This window comes from Lynx canadensis, chromosome D1 (assembly GCF_007474595.2).
Source record: "Lynx canadensis isolate LIC74 chromosome D1, mLynCan4.pri.v2, whole genome shotgun sequence".
NCBI classification, from domain to species: domain Eukaryota; kingdom Metazoa; phylum Chordata; class Mammalia; order Carnivora; family Felidae; genus Lynx; species Lynx canadensis.
In genome coordinates, this window is record NC_044312.2 from 2,188,278 (window position 1) to 2,210,000 (window position 21,723).

A 21,723-nucleotide genomic window follows, 5' to 3' on the forward strand; every position below is an offset into this window, starting at 1 on the left:
CTGCTGGACCCTGTCCCTGCCCCACACGTTGTCTGAAACCTTGTTGACACTTTTTCGGTGTCTGGACTTAGCTGACCCCTGGTCCAAGCGCTGGGACCCTTGAGAGACGCACGAGAAAATGGGCTGAGATGGGAAACCTCCTTTCTCACTCTTGACTGAGGGTCGTTAGGTGCTGTTGTGTTCCCCCCCTTACATCTGCTCCCTTCCAGCAGCCTGCATCCCAAGACAGCAAGAGAACTATTACTGACTGTCACGCGAAAGACATCTTCTCGTTTCTGTGTTAGGGTCTTAGAATCTGCTGTTCTTTTCTCCCCCGGCTTCTCACGGTGCCTCCCGCCATGACACTCTAGCTGTCCATCACTCTCCATCACACTACCCATGTCTATCTTCTTTCCTGCCTTTACCGAACTGCAAGTAATTGTGGTTTGTGAACGCGTCCTGACTTCCCTACTTACTTAGGCATTTATTGTCCGTTTCTGCCCACTACCAGGCGAGGTCCTGAGGGCAGACACACTATCTTTTTCAGGCTGGATCTCCAGGGCGCTGGACGTAGCTGGGTCTAGCTCATAGTAGGTATTCAATGAACAATCTCACAGCCCCCAAACCTTCAGTAGGATCTATTTGAAAGGAAGAAACTGATGGGGAGAGCTGCTGGGTGGTCACCACCCTGACCACGACAGTCCTTTGATCTACACATAGTCCTGGCTGTGTGGCCAGAGCACCCGTACATGTTCAGGATGTCCAACGATTTCATCTGCGAAAATTAGGACAGCATTTCCACACATTTTACAGAGAAAGTGAAGGCGTCCTTCGCTCTCCAGCTCCTTCTGAGAATTCGGCTTAGGGGAATAGAGTGAACTGCCCACACCATTAGTTTGTTTTTCTTTAACCAACTGGTAAGCCTTAGACTAAACAAAATTAGAATCTGCAAAAGGTGCTACAATTGGGAACCCTATCTTATTCAGTTCCTGGGTTTTATTCCTCCTGTTTGCTCTCCTTCTTTCCCTCCTTCCTTTTCTTTTTCTATTTGGAATAATTACTTACAAGGCAAAACCATGCTTCATGCAGAGTTTCAATCTCAATGGAAATCCTAACTTCACTGCTAGAAATTCAAACTAGAGATATATACTTAAGCAACCGACCTGATAAAATTGCTTTTTTAATTGTTTGTAATAGGTACTAGCGGGTTTCAAGTTATGAAATAAACTAGAATTATTTAATAAAAAGAAAGTTTTTGAGTAGCTTTAAAATGACTTCATTTTTTGTTTTTGAATGAAAAAAAAATGACCCTTACATTAAACACGTGTGCGCCGTGCACAAACTCACTCACACCAATAAACGTTTTTAGGTTTGTTACAACGTACAAGAAAATATTTCTACCATGGACAAAGGAAGTGGATTACGGCCTGAGGTGGGCATACACGTGCCCACCTACACAGAACAGCTGGGCCGTTTGCGTGGGAATGTCGAGTTCACCTGTCACCCGATGTGTCAATAACACCAGTGACGACGACAGTAGTCAGATCAGCGGATATTTGAGGAATGAATAAGTTCCAGGCAGAACACTCTACAAAAGTTGTCTAATTTCATCCTCATGACTACTTCATCTCAGGCAGTATGACCACCACTTTACGGATGAACAAACCGTAGTAAAGGGTAGAGCTGAGATTCACACTCATGCCGGGTGCCTTCTGGGAATCCAATGGGAGCCTTGTAATTGGATACCTTTCCAAAGACCTACTTAACAGATTCCTGACATTCCCCCACAAAGTGAGTTGGAGGTGGGAGAGCTTGATTTATTTAGACAACCACGTCTTGCTAACAAGGATTTGATAACATTATCCATTCTGCCTAATTATGCCCTCTGACGTTTACCTCTTCTCCACAGTAGAGTGAAATCAAGGAAAAAAGCCTGAGCAGGAGAGCAAAAACTGAAATCAGGCAGTTCTAACGAATCATATTTTACCTGGAAAGAGTCAACTCAACAAACGGGCTAGCCAGCCGTGTATAAGGCACTGTGTAGAATACACACAGCAAGAAGACCCTTGAATAGTTCATTATGAATGCTGAAAATAAGACAACGGGCTTAAAATGGAGTCACTCATGCTAAGGCCCATGTGACCGAACTGAGACCTACTTATAGTTCTGGTTTCCCCCCAAATGGATTCTTAAAGCAGTCAGTCAGGAATCTCCCCATCAGCTCTAGTGCATAATCTACCTGACAGATCCCTGCTGTCTTCTAAACACAAGTAACTTTGCACTAACTCACTCAGCTTTTTGCCCAGGAGAACTCCCTTGTTCCCGCTCCCTTCTGCGTATATTAGACTTTCTGTTCCCATACCTCCTTGCAGCTCCTTCCTGTCGGTTAGCTTGGGGGCTGTCTCATGAGTGAATCATTGAATACAGCCAACAAGACCTCTAAAATTTACTCAGCTGAATTTTTTAAACACCGTTAACTTGGAAGACACATATATACACAATTAGTGACTGTAAAGGTGGGATAATTAGCACCATTATTTATTGACCATTTACTACATCCTAGGCACGGCACGAAGTATTTGGTACCATTTAAAAGCCTCACACCAGTGCCAATTATCATCATTTGATACATGTGACAGGAAAGGGGAAGAGACTTGTTTAATATCAGACCATTAGTAAGTAGGGAAACCTTAGTCGATCCAAAGTGAGCTTTACAGCAAAACTCTGGTCCCATGAGGCTGTGCTCTAGGAGAGACCGAGACAGGTACTGTGAAAAAAAAAAGGTACAAGATCGAATCCCAAGCACATCACACAAAATTGTAACTTGTGAACCACTCGTGACCACAAATAAGTGATCGTGATGTGAACCATGAGTCTCCCACACTTTGGTGGAATGAAAACCTAAGCAAAGATGCACATGGGACTGGGTACTGCAAAGATGCGATGAGTACAGATCACATAGATGTGATTCCAGGGCTCCTGCGGTCCTGTGCACCTGCGAGTTGCATCTAGGACAACTCCTTCTGCACCCGGAGAGTCACTGAGGTACCAGTTAGAAGGATGTCCCATGCGAAGCAGACAGGTGAAAAGGTAGAGATGAGAAGGGAGGTGGTCCCGACCTACCCAGAGAGCTAGCTGCCATTTTCCAAGAGGACACTCACTCCTCAGGAACTATTCTCTGCTCAAATTTCCCTAGATCTAGCCTGAAGGTAGGCATGGCAAAAAACAGCTGCCTGTGACCCTTACAAGTTTTGTGGGGCTGCGTAACATTGTAAAAATAGTCGCTCAGATACACTCGGAGAGCGTCTGCTGTGTTTAATCCCTTGTCTCTGTATCAGCTTAAAAGTGGTCAACTTTAGGTTTTAGGCCCAGTCTCTGTAGCATCTGGCTTTAGACACACTGCCCTTTTAAAGTCTCTGCAAGTACAATTTAAACACAAATAAAATGATCTTCCCGGAACACCTGGGTGGCTCAGTCAGCGTCCAACTCTAGATTTTGGCTCAGGTCGTAATCTCCCAGTTGGTGAATTTTAGCCCCACATTGGACTCTGTGCTGGCAGTGCAGTCTGCTTGGGATTCTCTCTCTCTCTCTCTCTCTCTCTCTCTCTCTCTCTCTCTGTCTCTCTCTCTCCCCTCCCCCCTCGCTGCCCCTCTCTCTGCCCCTCCCCAGAGCGTGCTCTCTCTAAGTAAATAAATACACTTAAAAAAGTAAAATAAAATGATCTCTCCAATACACCGGTCAAGCCATAGTGACCTTCTATCCCTGTTGAGCAAGAAACAGGCTTTTATCAAAAGCCACACAGATCTTTGGGGTGCCTGGGGGGATTAGTCGGTTAAACGTCCAACTTCAGCTCAGGTCATGATCTCACAGTTCCTGAGTTTGAGCCCTGTGTCGGGCTCTGTGCTGACAGCCCAGGGCCTGGAGCCTGCTTCAGATCCTGTCTCTCTCTCTCTCTCTCTCTCTCTGCTCCTCCCCTGCTCACGCACGCACTCTCTCTCTCTAAAATAAGTAAACATTAAAAAAAAAAAAAGCCCACCTATCTGTAGTCCACACACCCCTGTAGGTGAAGCTCATTCCACCTCTTGGAATTCAGCCACCAAAGCTCTCTGGCTCTAGTTGATGCTATTTGGTGCCAGACGCCTTGAGAAACCGAAAAGGAGCCTGGATCTGTCCTCAAAAATGCAGACCAAGAGATTAGTAGGGAAATACACCAAAAATTATAAGTATTCTCTCTCCTAAAACCCACAATTAATGTCCTGGCGGACGTGAGCGAGTGAGTGAGGCCAGTTTCCAGCCAGACTCAGGGGCCACTCAACATGCCGCTTAATGCTGGTCACTCAACGGGTGATGGGCCGGCACCGTGAGCTCGAACACCTCCAAAAAGGACTATTCATTCCCCCCAAATCCATACCTGTGCTGCCTCTTCCACAGAAAAGGAGTTATTTTGCCTGAATGACACTGTATGAGAGTTAGGGTGTTTCTAACTGACTTACGGACCGTTCAGTTTAGTCGTCAAGTTTCACAGAAAGTCTATCCGTCAGCACTAACACTTCTTGATGTTTTAAGGGCAAAGAGGTCTTTCCCTAAGCCTATCCATCACCATCCCAACATGCCCAGCCTGTGCAGCCCATGAACAGTGGAGAACAGAACAGCACTGAACACATTAAAAGACAGAAACAGAGAAACCAAAGGTTCGCCCTTGAGTTTGAACGCTGAGCAGCACCGATGTGTTTGCAGTAACGTAAATCATGCCTGATGGATTATTTTCAAATTAAAACGGGAAGCGGTGTCGCCTCATGCTATTTTTTCATTTATTCTGATGTAGAATTCACTTAGCATTTAATAGCTCACTATTATGCGAAAAAGAAAAAAAAAAAAAACCCACAGGAGGGGAGACAAAACACACAGTGACTCCATCCGTAGCCCTGGGTTCGATTTTGACATCCGTGCTTTGAAGACGGATAAAGACAGACTGAACGGGAATGAAGCGTGCTCATGGGAGAATAAAAGGTCACACACTACGAACACAAGAAGGGTTCAGGGATAGCCAAGGTCACGGACAGGTAAAATTATGGCAATGTCTCCCTGAGCCTAACTCACAGAACCCGGTACTTTCGCCTTTGTTCACTGTTCTCCCTTATTACAGCTTTTTAATAGGCTGCCATCCTACCAGATTATGAGCTCCCAGGGGCTCAAGAACCCTGTCTGTCTTGCTCACCGTGGTGTCTACTGCACCTGTCAGAGGCTGACAGTGAGCAGGAACCTTACAGAGTCTTCTCAATACCTGACTGAGTAAAGGAGACACCTGATCGCGTGTGCCCAACAACGAGGATTGACTACCATGCGGATTTTGACTCAATAAGAGGTTGAGCATTTTCCAACGGTTAGATCCGCTTAAACCTGGGAAGGGCTGTGGAGGTGTTAAGCAGAGGTGAGACCACGACTAAGCAGGAGTGTAGCCAACAACACAACAGTGCCACACTCCTGGGTCTACTCGAGGAAGTTCACGAACTTTACGACTCTTGACAACGCTAATGCTCCATGATCATGACAGAGACCCCTCCCACATCGGGGTAATTTCAGCTGAAATTGTCCAGACTCTTCTCTGTGGCTGGAATGACACAGACAACTCTTTGAACTAAAGATACTCAACTCTCACATGCCTTTTATTTGGCTCTGTGTTTACCTTGCATCAGCTGAACCAGAGGTAACACTGCGTTACTAATATCAACCATTTCCCTTTTTCTGTTTACTACGCGTAGACCCAAGGGTTGACCTAATAGATCAAAACAGTGCTCCTTACTCCAGAAAGCTTTATACCATGTTGGCCGTAGGGCAGTAATGGAGCATCCACGGAGGATTAACACAGTTCACCCTCACACCACTGCGTTTCATCATAGAAAACGATCTCTGTACTTCGTGAAACCAGTGTCTGCTTTTAATCACAGGGCGGTTAGGATACTTACCACAAAAGAATAATAGATCTTGAATCCAGGTTTAGCCACGAAGTAGTCATCAGACTTGAATGTTATTTTAATTTGGTTTGTTCTTGATGTTATTCTGGGGGGAGCGTCTTTGTGTCCACACCACCGCCCTCTAATTACGGTACTGGTCTCAGATACATCTTCAACCTCCACAAAATCATACCTAGTTTCAGTGCGACAGAAATAAACAAATTTTGATTACAGCACGCTTTGACATTCATCCTTCCCCGGAGAAATTAAAAGTGACATATGTGATTTCTCATGACTACCACCTAACATGAAAATTAAAGCCTACAGAAATTTTTACAGGAAAGCCAGTCTTTGGGTTCAGTCTTTCAAATTCAAACGTCAATAATCTGAAAGAACGTTTATGCACATTTAGCCATGAGTATTCCCAAATCAACAGTCATCAAAATGGGCCACTTTCTGAACATCTGGCTTGGAAGGGTTTCCTAGGAAAAGTAATAATTATAATCTGTTGTCCTATTTTTGGAGACCCGGCTTTAATTACATGCGCAAATATTTACTATATAAAGGTTTTCAAACCAATTCCCACTTTTAATTAATTCGCCACATCCAGTGGTCCCTTAAGAAATGATCCGTATCTATACAGCATGTGGAATCAGCATTATGTTACATCATCTCATTACAGAAAATAGATGGTAAAATGAAACAAAAAGCTCTCTTCCCTTTTGGAAACTGTCTTTTGCAAGGATCCTATAATAAACTAGGATGGTTATCAAAGTGAAAAGCATTACGATTTGGGGGAGGGAGGTGCCCTAAGAGATACTGGAGCTTTCTGGTTAAACCAGGGTGTGGATGAGGTGACGACCATGGATGGTTCGGCTCTGATGCTGGTCAGAGAAACACAGAATGCCAGGACTGAGGAGGTGGGGAAGGCCTCTTTCAATGTTCCATATAACCTTTCCATCACACAGTAGACTCTCTTCAGGGACACAGTGGACATCTCCCAGGGATCATCGGCTTTACTTTCAGGACACCCCAAATCTCGGGACATTCTACTTGTGAGCTGAACTATCTGCCCTTCAGTTCCGGCCATCAGTCACTCTGCCTCTCCCCGAATGTCTCTGAATGCTAAAGTCACAACGCAAAGGATGGGCACTCTGGGCGAACAGTGGTCGTAGACTCAACCCGCTTGATATGTTCTTCACAACTGCCCTGGCGGGATCAGCACGAGAAACATGGCGGCTGAATATGGAGAAAGTCCACCAGGAGGCACAGAGCTCTTACTGGACCGGGCGGGATCGTGTAACGACTGGGCGACTACACTTCGTTGACGGTGATTTACGGGGCCCTTCCGTCCTTTTGCCTCAGTTTCCCTCTGAGCAAAGTAAGAGGTTTACACAAATTCACCGGCTGGGTATCTCTTGGGTGGTGTGTAAATTAATTACTTAATGTTTATGCGGTGCTTGGAAGGTGAGAAGCACTCGCAAAGAATCATTATTCGAGCAATAAAACATTACAATGTAAACATCAAGGAGGCTTGGGAACAGATGGCAGGAAATCAAGCGCATTGCATTTTATATACAATATGTGTAAATCACAGTTACCGCGCAAAGAGTGAGTGTACTTGAAACTTCGTTAATACCACCAAAGGTCACTTTCTTGCGGTTTAAATCCATCAGCGTAGTTTTTCCCTGAGACGAAGTCAGTCTGTCTTTTCCTTCTTCCTGTCCCCTTCCCTACCTCTTACTCCTCTATCTGCCTCCATGAATTTTGAGACACAACTGGATTGGATTGGCTGAAAGGTCCAGAAAGGAAACCACCCTTGGCGTCTTCCATTTTCAAGGCATGGGTGCTGACACAGCTCCCATCTACCCAGATCAAAACCTCACCTCATCATGGCTTCCCTTTCATGCCATCACCCCTGAACAGTCCTCAAAAAAACACTTTTTTTTTTTTTTTCCGCACCAACTCTTTCTCCAGCACAGAAAATCAGTTCTCCCTTTCAAGGGTGACAAGACACAAGACCCGCTGGAGTGTGTCCTCTCTGTAAACGTGAACCGGCGCGTGGGGCACGTATTTGTGTCTGCTGTCTGGCATACATTACCCTCTGTGGTCCTAGAAAGTAACAGGCACCGCTGTTATTCTGGAAGAAACAGCCACACAACAAAAGCTGTCAGCACAATCAACATGCGACAAAGGACAGCCATATTTGAGGCACCCTCTTCTTATTCAGAGGAAAATAAACCTGCTGAAAGGATCTGGCATTGCAGAACCCGTGCGTGCGGGAAGCACAGAAAGGAAACAAAGCCCTCCCGTCCCCTACATGCTAATTCAGTGACTGCGACGCTGTGAGCAGGCAATTCGCAGAACAGCCAGGGCGCTCTCCGATACACAGGCTTAGAAGGGACAAGATGATCGAGCAGACCCAGAAAAGGACGGCAAACGGACCATCTGAGGGGGGGTGATGTTTCTTTCTTCTCTGAGGCCCAGGATTTCAGGGTAAGGCCCTGACATGGTCGTCACCATCACCACCTTCCAGTGCGCGGGCTACAATGGCCAGGGTCAGTTCCCGGAGCCCTACAGGGGCTCCTTACACGCTCCCGCGGGATGCTGGATGCGTCTATGTGCTCCCAAAGGCTGCTCGAGGCCCGGCCAACACAGGGGCCCTTCCCCAGCAGCCCGGTGGCCCGGCTCTGACGGGTGCGTACCTGGGGTTCTGTGATCGGGCCCTCTGCAGACAAAGCCTGTGCCCCCTGTATTTTGTCCGCTCGGATCTGGGCGGGTCCCCAAAGGAAAGCACGATGCAAGGTTTTACATCCATCGCTTCTTCCCCTTGGACGTGACCCCTGATCTGCGTTTCTCCCCACTCACCTGCAGATATCATTTTCCGCCTCCTCTAATCCGAACTGACTGTCAAAGGCCAGCTGTATTCTTGTCTTCTCCTGGGAACGCAGGCGCCACGTCAGAAGCAGGTTCCTGGGGTAGCTGTTGGGGAAGCGAGGGCTCTGCACATGGCCGTTTCCTGTCACCTGGATGGTCTCGTCTCTTCGGTACAAGTCTGTGAGGTGATTGCTGTCTGTTAGTAGTCACAAACTTGTAGAAATTAGTATGTTGTTCCAATTACGAGAAAACAAAAAAAAACAAACAACAAAAAAAAACACAGCAGTTGAAAACATCACATTTCAAAGCACGTCGCGATTTCGTCTAACAACCTGAGACCAAGCGGCCGCTTTCTGGTTCTTTCTACGCAGAACGGACAGACTCCTTCTCTTACCCCCTGAGTCCTCACAAGTCTGCACTTGCTGGCGATATTTTGTGATTGGAGACCTCTTTTAACATAGTTTTCGACGAGGCACATGAAGTCACCTCAGAACTCAGGTTCGTTTAGATCGACATTAAAATGAGTAAATAATTTCAAATAGTTCATTAACCCTTCCATTTTTCCCTATGACACAAAAAGCCCCCCAAAAAGCAAAACAACAACTTTCTGTTTTTCTCTACCCTTACAGCATTGATACTATAGCTTCAGCAACGAGCGCAGGTAGAACTCCAGAAATATCACTGAACAAATGACCGAGGGAGTGAAAAATATGAAAGGATCCAATGGTGCTTAATGACTACTCATTTTTTAAAATTTTTTTTAATGTTTATTTATTTTTGAGAGACAGAGAAAGAGTGTGAGCAGGCAAGGGACAGAGAGAGAGGGAGACATAGAATCGGAAGCAGGCTCCAGGCTCCCAGCTGTCAGCACAGAGCCTGACGCGGGGCTCGAACTCATGAGCCGTGAGATCATGACCTGAGCCGAAGTCGGACGCTTAACCAACCGCCACCCAGGTGCCCCTAATAACCACTCATTTTTTATTCAAATGACATTTTCCAGTGGTTTCTGTATCACAAAAATCATTAGTTCTTTGCCTTAGTTTTCGGTGACTTATGGGCCCAATTCTTGTATTTTCCACGTGTCGTATGATAAAGAACTTGTGTGGTCTTTGTGCTGGGTTCTTCACTGGGAAATCCTACCCACTTAGAACTTCCCAGGTGACTGAAGGGTCTTTGTTATTCACCGTGGGCCCTGGGGCCACGTCTGGGTTTACACTAATGAGGCAACTAACTGTGCCCCCTCCCCAACAGTTTCCGGAAGTGGGCTGGCTACACAGTAAGACGAACCCAACCGTGTGTTGAAAGGCAGAGGGTTTGGAGCCCTGACATCAGCCTGACCTCACAACCTCCCTGGAGGAAAGGAGCACTGTAGATGGAGTCTGGTCCCATCAGCAGTCATTCTCCCAGTCCCACCTGCAGAATGAAACCCCGGGAAAAGTCTGGTCCTGGAAGCTTGAGTAAACCTCCCGGCTCTTGGTGCACGTGCACTTGCTGGGGAGGGCGCTTCGTGCTTGGGACCCTCCCCCCGTCGCCGCCAGCCCCCACATCTCACCCTGTGTGTCCTCATTGGGCTGGTCCTGAAATGCACTCTTTACAATAAAACTTAGCAGTAAAACTGTCATTGTAACTCTAGTGCCTTCGTGAGTTCCGCAACTTGTTCTACCAAATCATCAAACTTGACGGGTTTACGGGGGGACCCTGAATTGATAGCCTGTTGGTTATGGCACCCCAAAATCTGCAGCTGGCGTCTGAAGTGCAGGGGGTACGAGCCGTGCCCATAAGCCGTGAACTCTGACCTAAGGCTGGGAGACCTGTGTCAGCCTGACAGCCCAAGCGGGTCCGTGTCTACATCCTTCCCACACGCAGAGTTCTTTGCACTTTGGATTGTGGCTGTGCGGACCCTGCCGGTGCTGCATCCAACCACAGTCCATTTGTGCTTGCCCGCAGAGCGTTTACTCGAGGCCTGTAATTCAGCGAGCCGGGTCAGGGAGGCTTACGTCGCTGCTGGAAGCCATGGGAAGGCTGGGATGCGGAGGGCGGCTGGAGGCTCCCCACGTACCAGAGGGAGGAGGAGGACACAGCCCGCGAGATGCAGAAGCGTCTTGCATGGGAACTGCAGACTTGAACCCAGGACGTGAGAGCACAGCTCTGTGCCCCCTCCAGTGAGCCCAGCCACACGCCCTCCCCGGGAACGACAAACACTCTTCCTGGCTGGCCTTCCCCTCTTCTCTTCCCTTCACCTGACACTGCAAATGTAGCCATGAAAATGGCCTGTCTGCTCAACTGTCATCTGGGGCTTGTAGGAAATGGGGGAGGGCTGTTTGCGAGGAAGAGAAATGTCAACCATCCACCAGTCAATCAACAGTCAGTCACCGAGCACAGGATCTAAACATGATGTTTTGCGGTGTTTTCAACACTTGCATTACTAGAGATTTACCGTCATAATCCGTGCCGTGTTTCCTGCAGTAGCATTATTTGCTTAATATTTCTCTTAGTATTTTTACTTTTTAAGGTCGTTTACTTATTTTGAGAGAGAGCGAGAGGAGCAGAGACAAAGGGAGAGAGAGAATCCCAAGCAGGCTCAGAGTGTCAGCGTGGAGCCCGACGCGGGGCTTGAACTCACAAACCATGAGATTTGAAGCCGAAGTCGGCTGCTGAACTGACTGAGCCACCCAGGCGTCCCAGGAGATGCTTATTCCACTCTTAAGAAAGCAGTGGTGGGGTGGAGTTTCCTTCTGATACAGTTTGGTTAAGACAAACTGGTTTCCAGTATTACAAATTTACCTATACTGCACTGTATTGAACTATATCAACCTGAAAAAAAATTTTTTTTATCAAGTTTCCTGATTTATTTTCCCTTAAAAATCAAAATCCTGGGGCGCCTGGGTGGCTCAGTCAGTTAAGCGTCTGACTTCAGCTCAGGTCATGATCTCACAGTTTGTGAGTTCAAACCCCGTGTCGGGCTCTGTGACAACAGCTCAGAGCCTAGAGCCTGCTTCAGATTCTATGTCCCCTCTCTTTCTGCCCTCCCCTGCTCATGCTGTCTCTCTCAAAAATAAACATTAAAAATTTTTTAAAAAAATCAAAATCCTGCCAAAATATACATATACACACACATGAATGACAGTGACCCCATTTATACTGCTCACTTTGGGCCAGACATTGTTGAAGCACTTTGCATGTAAACTGTTTACAAATAGGACACTGTATGCGTGTGTGAGCGTTTGTAACAACTCTGCGATGTGGCTATCACTGCCATTCTACAGATGAAGATTCTGAGGCACAGAGAGGTCAAGGAATTTCTTAAAGTCACAGAGCAGGTAAAGGATGGAGTCAGAGCACTAACCCGGGCTCTCCGGCCCCAGACCTGATGCTTTTAACCACTCTTCCTTAGTCTTAAATTTGGTAGACGCAGTTTTAGACTCTTTGCTATCTGTAATCTGCTCTGACTTGTGAATCACACTGTTTACATATAGTGTATAACTTCATGCCGACTCAGGGCTGTTTTCAGCAGAAGAGTTATAATGAATTACAGTACAGACCCAACATACCGGGTTTACCCCGAATTACCACCAAGTCTTATAGATGAAGTCACTCTTCTGAATGAGAGCATTTACTGTGGTGTGCAATCATGCTAACATCGATGGGGCAATTATTATGCGCCAGGCACCCCAGTAAGCATATGATAGTCACTCAATCTTGCAACAACCCTATGATATTAGTAAATATCCCCCGCGTGACTGAGGAAGTTCAGAGCATGTAAGAAACTTGTTAGCTCCGGGCACAGAGCTAGTGGTGAATCACAATTTGACCCTAGGCATTGACTCTTCAGAGCACACACCTTTAACCAGAGCGTGGTGGGAGCTGTTGAGCCACAAAAGTATGAAACACTTTTCATAGACAACAGTTTCCATGCAAGTTTATATGGCAAGAATGTAACTTCTTATTATATATTCTCACACAGAAGGAAGTTTACATCCTCATAAACTCTGAGTTATGCATTTCATCTTTTTTTAAAACCAATTAAAATGGAAAAAAACCCACGCCAAATGTTGTATTTGTTGATTCTGTCCCCAACCCTTTAAACAAACTCAACTCATCCAACCGAGTGTCAAAGGAGCTCATGAAAAGTCACTGCAGGCCTCATCACTTCTGTCTGGGATTCATCTAGAACAGCCAAGTGGGGTTCCCAAATCAGACTCATTAACATCACCTGGGAGCTTGTTAGAAATGCACATGATCGGGCCCTACCCAGACCTACTGAGGCAGCAAAGCTGGGGGTAGAGACCAGCACTATTTGTTGTAATGGCCCTCCGGGTGATGCAAACGCTCCCTAGTTGGAGAACCACTCACCTTGAGGACCATCTCACATGGTCTACTACTTTGCTTCTTATTCTTGACTTTCCTGGTTCCTGCACCTCCTTGCTATGACTCCACACCTCAAGTTCAGTTTTCCATCTGACCTCACCAGCTGCTGACCTGTTTGGGACTTGCTTTCCTGTCTTTGACCTCGGAGCCTCCTCTACCTCATCATTTCTGGTCCACAGGCGCCTACCCACCGACTCTGCGGGTCAACCCCGGACCTAGCTTTTTCATTTCATGGAATCGAGTCGCCTACCCACCGACTCTGCGGGTCAACCCCGGACCTAGCTTTCTCCATTTCATGGAATCGAGTCGCCTACCCACCGACTCTGCGGGTCAACCCTGGACCTAGCTTTCTCCATTTCATGGAATCGAGTCGCCTACCCACCGACTCTGCGGGTCAACCCCCGACCTAGCTTTCTCCATTTCATGGAATCGAGTCGCCTACCCACCGACTCTGCGGGTCAACCCCGGACCTAGCTTTCTCCATTTCATGGAATCGAGTCGCCTACCCACCGACTCTGCGGGTCAACCCCCGACCTAGCTTTCTCCATTTCATGGAATCGAGTCGCCTACCCACCGACTCTGCGGGTCAACCCCGACCTAGCTTTCTCCATTTCATGGAATCGAGTCGCCTACCCACCGACTCTGTGGGTCAAACCCCGACCTAGCTTTCTCCATTTCATGGAATCGAGTCGCCTACCCACCGACTCTGCGGGTCAACCCCCGACCTAGCTTTCTCCATTTCATGGAATCGAGTCGCCTACCCACCGACTCTGCGGGTCAACCCCGGACCTAGCTTTCTCCATTTCATGGAATCGAGTCGCCTACCCACCGACTCTGCGGGTCAAACCCCGACCTAGCTTTCTCCATTTCATGGAATCGAGTCGCCTACCCACTGACTCTGCGGGTCAACCCCTGACCTAGCTTTCTCCATTTCACAGAATTGAGTCGCCTACCCACTGACTCTGCGGGTCAACCCCCGACCTAGCTTTCTCCATTTCACGGAATTGAGTCGCCTACGCGCTGACTCTGCGGGTCAACCCCGGACCTAGCTTTCTCCATTTCACGGAATTGAGTCGCCTACCCACTGACTCTGCGGGTCAACCCCTGACCTAGCTTTCTCCATTTCACGGAATTGAGTCGCCTACCCACTGACTCTGCGGGTCAACCCCGGACCTAGCTTTCTCCATTTCATGGAATTGAGTCGCCTACCTACCGACTCTGCGGGTCAACCCCCAACCTAGCTTTCTCCATTTCATGGAATCGAGTCGCCTACCTACCGACTCTGCGGGTCAACCCCCGACCTAGCTTTCTCCATTTCATGGAATTGAGTCGTCTACCTACCGACTCTGCGGGTCAACCCCGGACCTAGCTTTCTCCATTTCATGGAATTGAGTCGCCTACCTACCGACTCTGCGGGTCAACCCCCGACATAGCTTTCTCCATTTCATGGAATCGAGTTGCCTACCCACTGACTCTGCGGGTCAACCCCTGACCTAGCTTTCTCCATTTCACAGAATTGAGTCGCCTACCCACTGACTCTGCGGGTCAACCCCCGACCTAGCTTTCTCCATTTCACGGAATCGAGTCGCCTACCCACCGACTCTGCGGGTCAACCCCCGACCTAGCTTTCTCCATTTCATGGAATTGAGTCGCCTACCTACCGACTCTGCGGGTCAACCCCCGACCTAGCTTTCTCCATTTCATGGAATTGAGTCGTCTACCTACCAACTCTGCGGGTCAACCCCCGACATAGCTTTCTCCATTTCATGGAATCGAGTCCTTCCTGGTTCCAACAGAGATACGTGGTGATCCATAACTTAATGTTTAAGAACAGATGAAATCATGAATAATGCTAATGCTTTTATTTCTTCTCAGGTCGTAATGTTATCTATGACAACCTAAAATGCAGAGGCCAAATGCTCAGTGGCTACATAAGGATGAAAATGCTTGATCAACGATTCCATCGGAACACAACGGTAGAATTACAGACTGCACCTGGTGCTCACACAAATTCAGCACAACAGTCCAGGCCTACCCGTTTGCCCCACTGTCCCAGTCCAGGAGCCAGAGGCACGACTGATGTCACAAACTCTATTCTGCAGCCAAGAGGCAAAAACAAAGAACGGTCACTGAGTCAGGAAAGTCCTAACTTGCAAAGGGATATATTACAAAACTTCATTTGTAAAATGCCTGCTCTGTAATTATGCACTAGATCACAGAAATGGCGCTGGCCCAGACTATAGCCGAATGATATACAAACGAAGAAGTCCCACTTCCAGTGCTAAACAACCACAACGAGGCTACTTGATTTTTGCAGGGAGCAACAGTGGTTGCAAGAATCCAATTTTGTAAGTCCATCATAAATATAAGTTTATGTAACAAAAAAGGAGGCAGTAAATATCATTGCTCTCATTCTGCTTTTTCTTTTAAATTTAATTTTGCTTTGTGACTTCAACAGGTAATGAAACCAGCAGCGAGAAGTTAAAGTGATTTGCTGCAGAGGCCGGTGTAAGAGTGGACTTCAGTCCAACCCCACGGTCGGTGTTGTCACCCTGGTGGCTTTCCCACCATGACCAACTCCAGGATTCCACACACCATGTCCTCTTTGTGGCTCCTGGTTCTTAAACTCATACTTCAGGGTCTGTGTAAGGTGGCACTCAAGACTCACTTCGGGTCCAAGTGACGTGACCATTTTCTTTCAAGAGGTTGCACCTGCCAGTGGTCTGACCATGACTAAGTAGTCAAGGGCGAGGCAGAGATGGGGAAATGGAATCTCAAGTCCAAAATCTCCAATGGGATAGACACTTCTGTCTGACCATAATTTTATACACAGTTGTACCTTGTCATCTAAAATAAGAGTACAAGTGGGTTACTCTAACGATTGTTCCAACACAAACAACCTTTCTTTTTTTTTCTTATTTTAATGTTTATTTATTTATTTTGAGAGACAGAGAGAGAAAGGGTGAGCAAGGGAGGGGCAGAGAGAGAGGGAGAGACAGAATCCCAAGCAGGCCCATGTGGGGCTCGAACTCACACACCGTGAGGTCATGACCTGAGCTGAAATCCAGAGTCAGGCCCTAACCGACTGACCACCCAGGCACCCGGAAAATTTTTATTTCTTATATACTAGAAAAGTATTCCAGGCACCTAAGTAGCTCCTTCATACATCAATCTGTGCTGAACACATTATGGAAGAGTTTAAATAAATCTTTTAATGCGGGAACAATGTACTCTGTGTTTAGCCCCTTTTAAAGCTAAGTGAGGCTGGTTAGATACAGGAGACAAAAACTGAAGATACTGAAAGGTGCTTTATAATTTCTTTGAAGGTCTCGTAGGAGAGTGGAAAGAAAAAAATCATACGCAGAATGCTACATTCCTTGAGGAAAAGGAATGCCAGTGCCTGCTAGTGTGGGCAAGGGGAGACTCTCAAAATATATCTGAGGGGTGTGTGGGGGGCTCAGTCGGTTAAGTGTCCAGCTCTTGATTTCAGCTCAGGTCACGATCTCACGGTTCGTGGGATTGAGCCCACTGTCGGCTCCGTGCTGACAGTGCGAACGGAGCCTGCTTGGGATTCTCTCTCTCCCTCTCTCTGTCCCTCTCCGGCTCATGCTGTCTCTGTCTCTCTCAAAATAAATACATAACCTTAAAAAATGTAAAAGATGTATCCGTTACATCCACACACGGATGGACGTTTCTGCATAAAATGCGTATTCGGACTTCTTAAAAACTGAAGGGTATCTCGAAGTAAGACAACACATAAAAGGGAGCTTTATCAGAAATAAAGCAGAAAAATGTATTTCTAAGATGTCCATTTTGATGTAGCCAGTGGGCCTGACATTGTGGGGGCTACACTGTGGGGAGAGCTCCACTGAAAGGTCCTTCCTCCTATTCTGTACTATTTCCATCAAAATCTGTGCCACCGTGTTGACTATGCAAGCAGGCTGTACCACGCTGAAAAAGCCAGGGAACAAGAAAAAGAAGGACAACACTGGGAGAAAAAAAAGCAGGAGAATCTGCTGTTGCATGTGGGGGTCACGCTCAGATCTACCTGACAACCTGCAGAGTCGGGTGACTGACGTAAGCGTGGAATTTAGAGCAGTGAGCTCAGCTCTGCCTAATGTGTTAAGATCGGGATTCCACAATTATCTTCGCATTCTCCCTCAGTGGCTAACAACACAGTATAGAAAGATAGAAAAACATCCTAGAATGCAAAATAGTACCTTCATTAGCAAGAGGCAGCGCAGTGCACGCTGAAGACGCAAACAAGAAAGAGGGAGAGGTGGAGAGAACGGAAGAGTGTAGGGCACGGAGTCCCTAATTCTAAAACGAGTAGGTCGATGTGTAGGACAGACCCTAAGACACACAATGGGGATGAAGTGGAATTTAATTAGGAGACAATTTATGCAAAATCATCTAACTTCAAAAGCACAGGGCTGTGGTGCTAAAGGTGTAAGTTAGACTTCATTAGGAACGTTAGTTTAAAAATCAGCATGAGAGCATTCTTAACATCTCTCCCCTCCGTGTTTCCTAAGGCACCGAAGCGTGCCATCACTGAACTAACGCCTTGCCGGGTGTCTTGGTGGGGCCATGCTCACGAAGGAGACTCGGGCACACCTGTCCCATGTTCCTGGTGAGCACGAGGCCCCCCCAGACCCCCGATCAGCTCTCCAACAAGTCACCTGTGCTCACTCTGCTTTTAAGCAACTCGGGCACAAAGCAGATTAAACGTCAGCCGTTTATTTTCAATTCTCCAGCAGAGATTTTTCTAGGAACTCCAGCCGTAATACAAAACCTTTCTAATTACGAAGGTTCAGGGAGGAGGGAGTTGGTTGTCTGCCAGTTCGGCATCTTTTTTTTTTTTTTTAATTACAGTTCCTTTTGGCTCGCGCCAAAGTGTTAATGTTTTGTAAACAAACTTCCTCAGAGTAACAATTTGGAGAGTGTTTCTGGAGACTAACCTCACTTGATAATTCCCTGAGCTCAAAATTGTTCTTCTTGAAGAATCTGAGTCGAGCAACATAGGAAAATACAAAGTACCATGACTTCTTTTTTGCACGTTTGCCAGAAACCGTCACCAGGAGTGCGGCGATGGCCAAAGTACCACGTGAGAGTGATTATTCCTCACCTCACGAGATCTTTTAACACACGAGGTTTTGTTGGGTCATTACACAATGGTGAGCAATTTCGGTAGCCTCTTGGAGCCACAGGCCACATGTTCCAAGACCCCCGTGGATGCCTGGAACCACAGATTGTATTGAACCCTATCTACACTATGTTTTCTCTAAACATGCATACCTCTGATAAAGCCTCCTTTATAATTAGACACAGTGAAAGATCAACAGCAGATACTAATGAAATAAAACAATTATAACAAGATACTGTGACAAAACTTAATGAATGTGGGCGTTCTCTCTCTCTCCCTCAAAATATCTTATTCTGTACTCACGCTTCTCATGATGATGTGAGGTGATAAAACGCAGCGAGGTAAATGACACAGTCTTGTGATAAAGCATGAGGTTACTCCTGACCTTTCAACTTTACATCAGAACTTTACAACTTTACATCACCTGCTTCCTGACCACAGGTGACCCGGGGTCACCGAAATCGTGGAAAGTGAGATGGCAAGTAAGGGGCGGGGGGATTACTCTATACTCTTTCCTGCAAAATGGCTTCTACTTTATAGGTATATTATAGAAGTGATTGTAAAATTATAATCAAATGAAAATTATTTTTGGTCTAGATTTAGGAAATTAAAGTCAGTGAAATTAAAGATTGCCCTAAAACAGCCATACTGTATTCTATCACATTAGGATAATTCATATTAAAGGGGCACCTGGATGGCTCAGTCGGTTAAGCGTCCGACTTCGGCTCAGGTCATGATCTCACGGTTCGTGCCTTCGAGCCCCGCGTCGGGCTCTTTGCTGACAGCTCAGCGCCTGGAGCCTGCTTCGGATTCTCTGTCTCCCTCTCTCTCTGCCCCTCCCCTGCTCACGCTTTGTCTCTCTCTCTCTCTCTCTCTCTCTCTCTCTCTCTCTCTCTCAAAAATAAGCATTAAAAAACTAATAATAAATAAAAATTAAAACAGGATAATTCACATTAATTATTTCCCCAATAATTCTTTTCTTCTACTGTAGACCTTTGTTTTCTGATGTTGTTGACACGTGAAGGATGTGAAGAGAAATGAATAATACCACTCAGAACTGTGGTAGGTGGGGATGGGCACTGCTGAGCGGCATGACAGAAAGCAATACAGAATCAGAGAACTTTTCACTTATCCTAATGTGAACCTAGAAAACAAGACAATCGTAACGACAAAAATTATCTGCTTTAATCACTGGCAACACAGCTCAGAGACATAGAAAGATAACAGACAAAACAGAAAGGAAAGTCATACCCAAGAAAAAGTAGTTTTAGCCTTTTCTCTAGGAAACACTAATTATATGAAAAATCGTATCCTTACATCGTCAGGAAGACTGAAGTATGAACTCTGAGTATGCACAGAGAGTGAGAAGTTTCTGAAGTTATTTTACAGGGTAAGTTTCAGGAGGAAGCAGTCAGTCCAACAAAACCACCGCGGAATCTGAACAGGGGGGAACAAAGACAATGGTTCTGAAAAAGCCCAGAGATTAAAAACGCGATTCACGTGACAAAGAGAAAGCATTTTCCTAATCACATGTGACTAAAGATTCATCAAATCCAAGAAGAAAACTGGGAGTTAATATAAGGATCCTTATGATTTGTGCTCTGTATATACCTATGTCTATGTTTGATATGTGCATTAATCACCTCCCATGAAATAGACACGAAGACATTACATAGATCTATAATTATGCTTATGTGTTTATTAAGCTGCATGGCCTTGGTGCTATTTACAGATTGAGTCACTTTTCAATACCAAAAAAACACTTTTTTTTGCATATTAATGTTTCTTTCTTCCTTTTTTTTTTTTTTTGAGAGAGAGAGAGAGGAAGCCCATGAGCAAGGGACAGAGAGAGGGAGAGAGAAAGAGAGAGAGGGAGAAATGGGGCTCGCCCAAAGCGGGGCTCACGTTCACCCGATGTGGGACTTGAACTCATGAACCATGAGATCATGACCCGAGCCAAAGGCAGATGCTTAACTGACTGAGCCACCCGGGTGCCCCTCAAATATTAATATTTCAAAATAGGGAAATAGCGTAGGACGGTCCAACTGCTAGGAAATGGAGCAGGTTGGGACAGAGTTTTGTGTAAGTTTAGTCATGCTTAAGAGAGAACCACCCACCTTACTTCAAATTCATATATTTTCAGGCGCAGCACCATTTATGGATGAAGTATAATTTACATTTGGATATCTAACCGTCACTTCAAATGCCTTTATAAAGTTTGCCTTAAAACGGAGCTCTAAAATTAAAGGGTTTTTATGCATACAAATGTGTGTGGAACAAGAAATGAAAAATATGCATACAATAAAAAGTGGAGAAATGATAGCTCATCCATATTCTCTTGTAAAGAAAGAATCAAGCACTTTACAGGACCAAAGCTGAGAAGATATATACAAGTACATCAAGCTAAATTTTGACCTGTCACTGGGCCTTAAGAAAATAAATTCCCTCCCTACCTCAGACAATAAAATTAAAGGCAGTAGAAATTACTATATATCTCAGAATAGGTCAAAGAATTGTCAAAGCTATGACATATTAATGCAAATAATTCATACATTGTGATGGTGATAAACATCTATCTGTCAAAAGCTGATAGCTTTCAAGAGAATCGTTTGCTCTAGAGATCAGTAACTCACAGGAGCCAAAAATGAGAGGACAATTAATTAAGCAGGAAATGCACACGGATTCCCAGCATTCCTCAATCTTTCTGGAAATTCTTGAGGCCTGGGGTGCCTGGGTGGCTCAGTCGGTTGAGCGTCCGACTTCAGCTCAGGTCATGATCTCACAGTTCATGGGTTCGAGCCCCATGTCGGGCTCTGTGCTGACAGCTCGGAGCCTGGAGCCTGCTTCGGATTCTGTGTCTCCCTCTCTCTCTGCCCTTCCCCCGCTCATGCTCTGTCTCTCTCGCAAAAATTAATAAACGTTAAAAAAATTCTGAGTCCAAAAGTGCTAAGCTAAGCAAATCAGGAAAACACACACACACACACACACACACACACACACACACACACACTCACACACACACACACACTGGTTACAAGAAAGGTCACTGGCTCTCCGTCTCAATACTGAAGGAGAGAAATAATTTTGAAGACCTTTGAGACGCAATTGAGAAAAGGCGTGAACTTGGGACTTTCATGGGGATAATGCACCAAAAGAGGTTATACTTTTATGGATCGATTCATGCTATTACCGTTTTGTTAAAACAAGCTTTGTTTCAAAGCGGATGTGTTTTCCCCACAGAAGCTCCTGCTATGAAGCCACGTCGGGTTTTACAGCGGGTGGAGCTTGGGAGCGGAGCCAGCCTTCTGTTTCTCGTCCAATCTCATGCGAACAAGTCTCACCAGTACCTTTACTGGATCTGGTGGGCCTCCTCCAGATTCTTCCCTCATCCCATGCACACTC

At 46.1% G+C, this 21,723-nt stretch overlaps 1 protein-coding gene across 4 annotated transcripts in view; it reads right to left on the reverse strand.

The window, feature by feature from the left end:
• Window positions 1-21,723, reverse strand: part of PDGFD (platelet derived growth factor D) — a 225,560-nt gene that overhangs the window by 63,189 nt on the left and 140,648 nt on the right. For 2 of the 4 annotated variants that reach the window (XM_030331540.1, XM_030331539.1), the window contains exons 2-3: window positions 8,802-8,988; window positions 5,946-6,126 (exon numbers count right to left, since the gene is read on the reverse strand). In XM_030331540.1, the coding sequence (XP_030187400.1) occupies window positions 5,946-6,126; window positions 8,802-8,988 (368 nt within the window). Of the gene's footprint in view, window positions 1-5,945; window positions 6,127-8,801; window positions 9,007-21,723 lie in introns of all 4 variants that reach the window. The other 2 variants (XM_030331538.1, XM_030331537.1) reach the window with 1 other exon arrangement.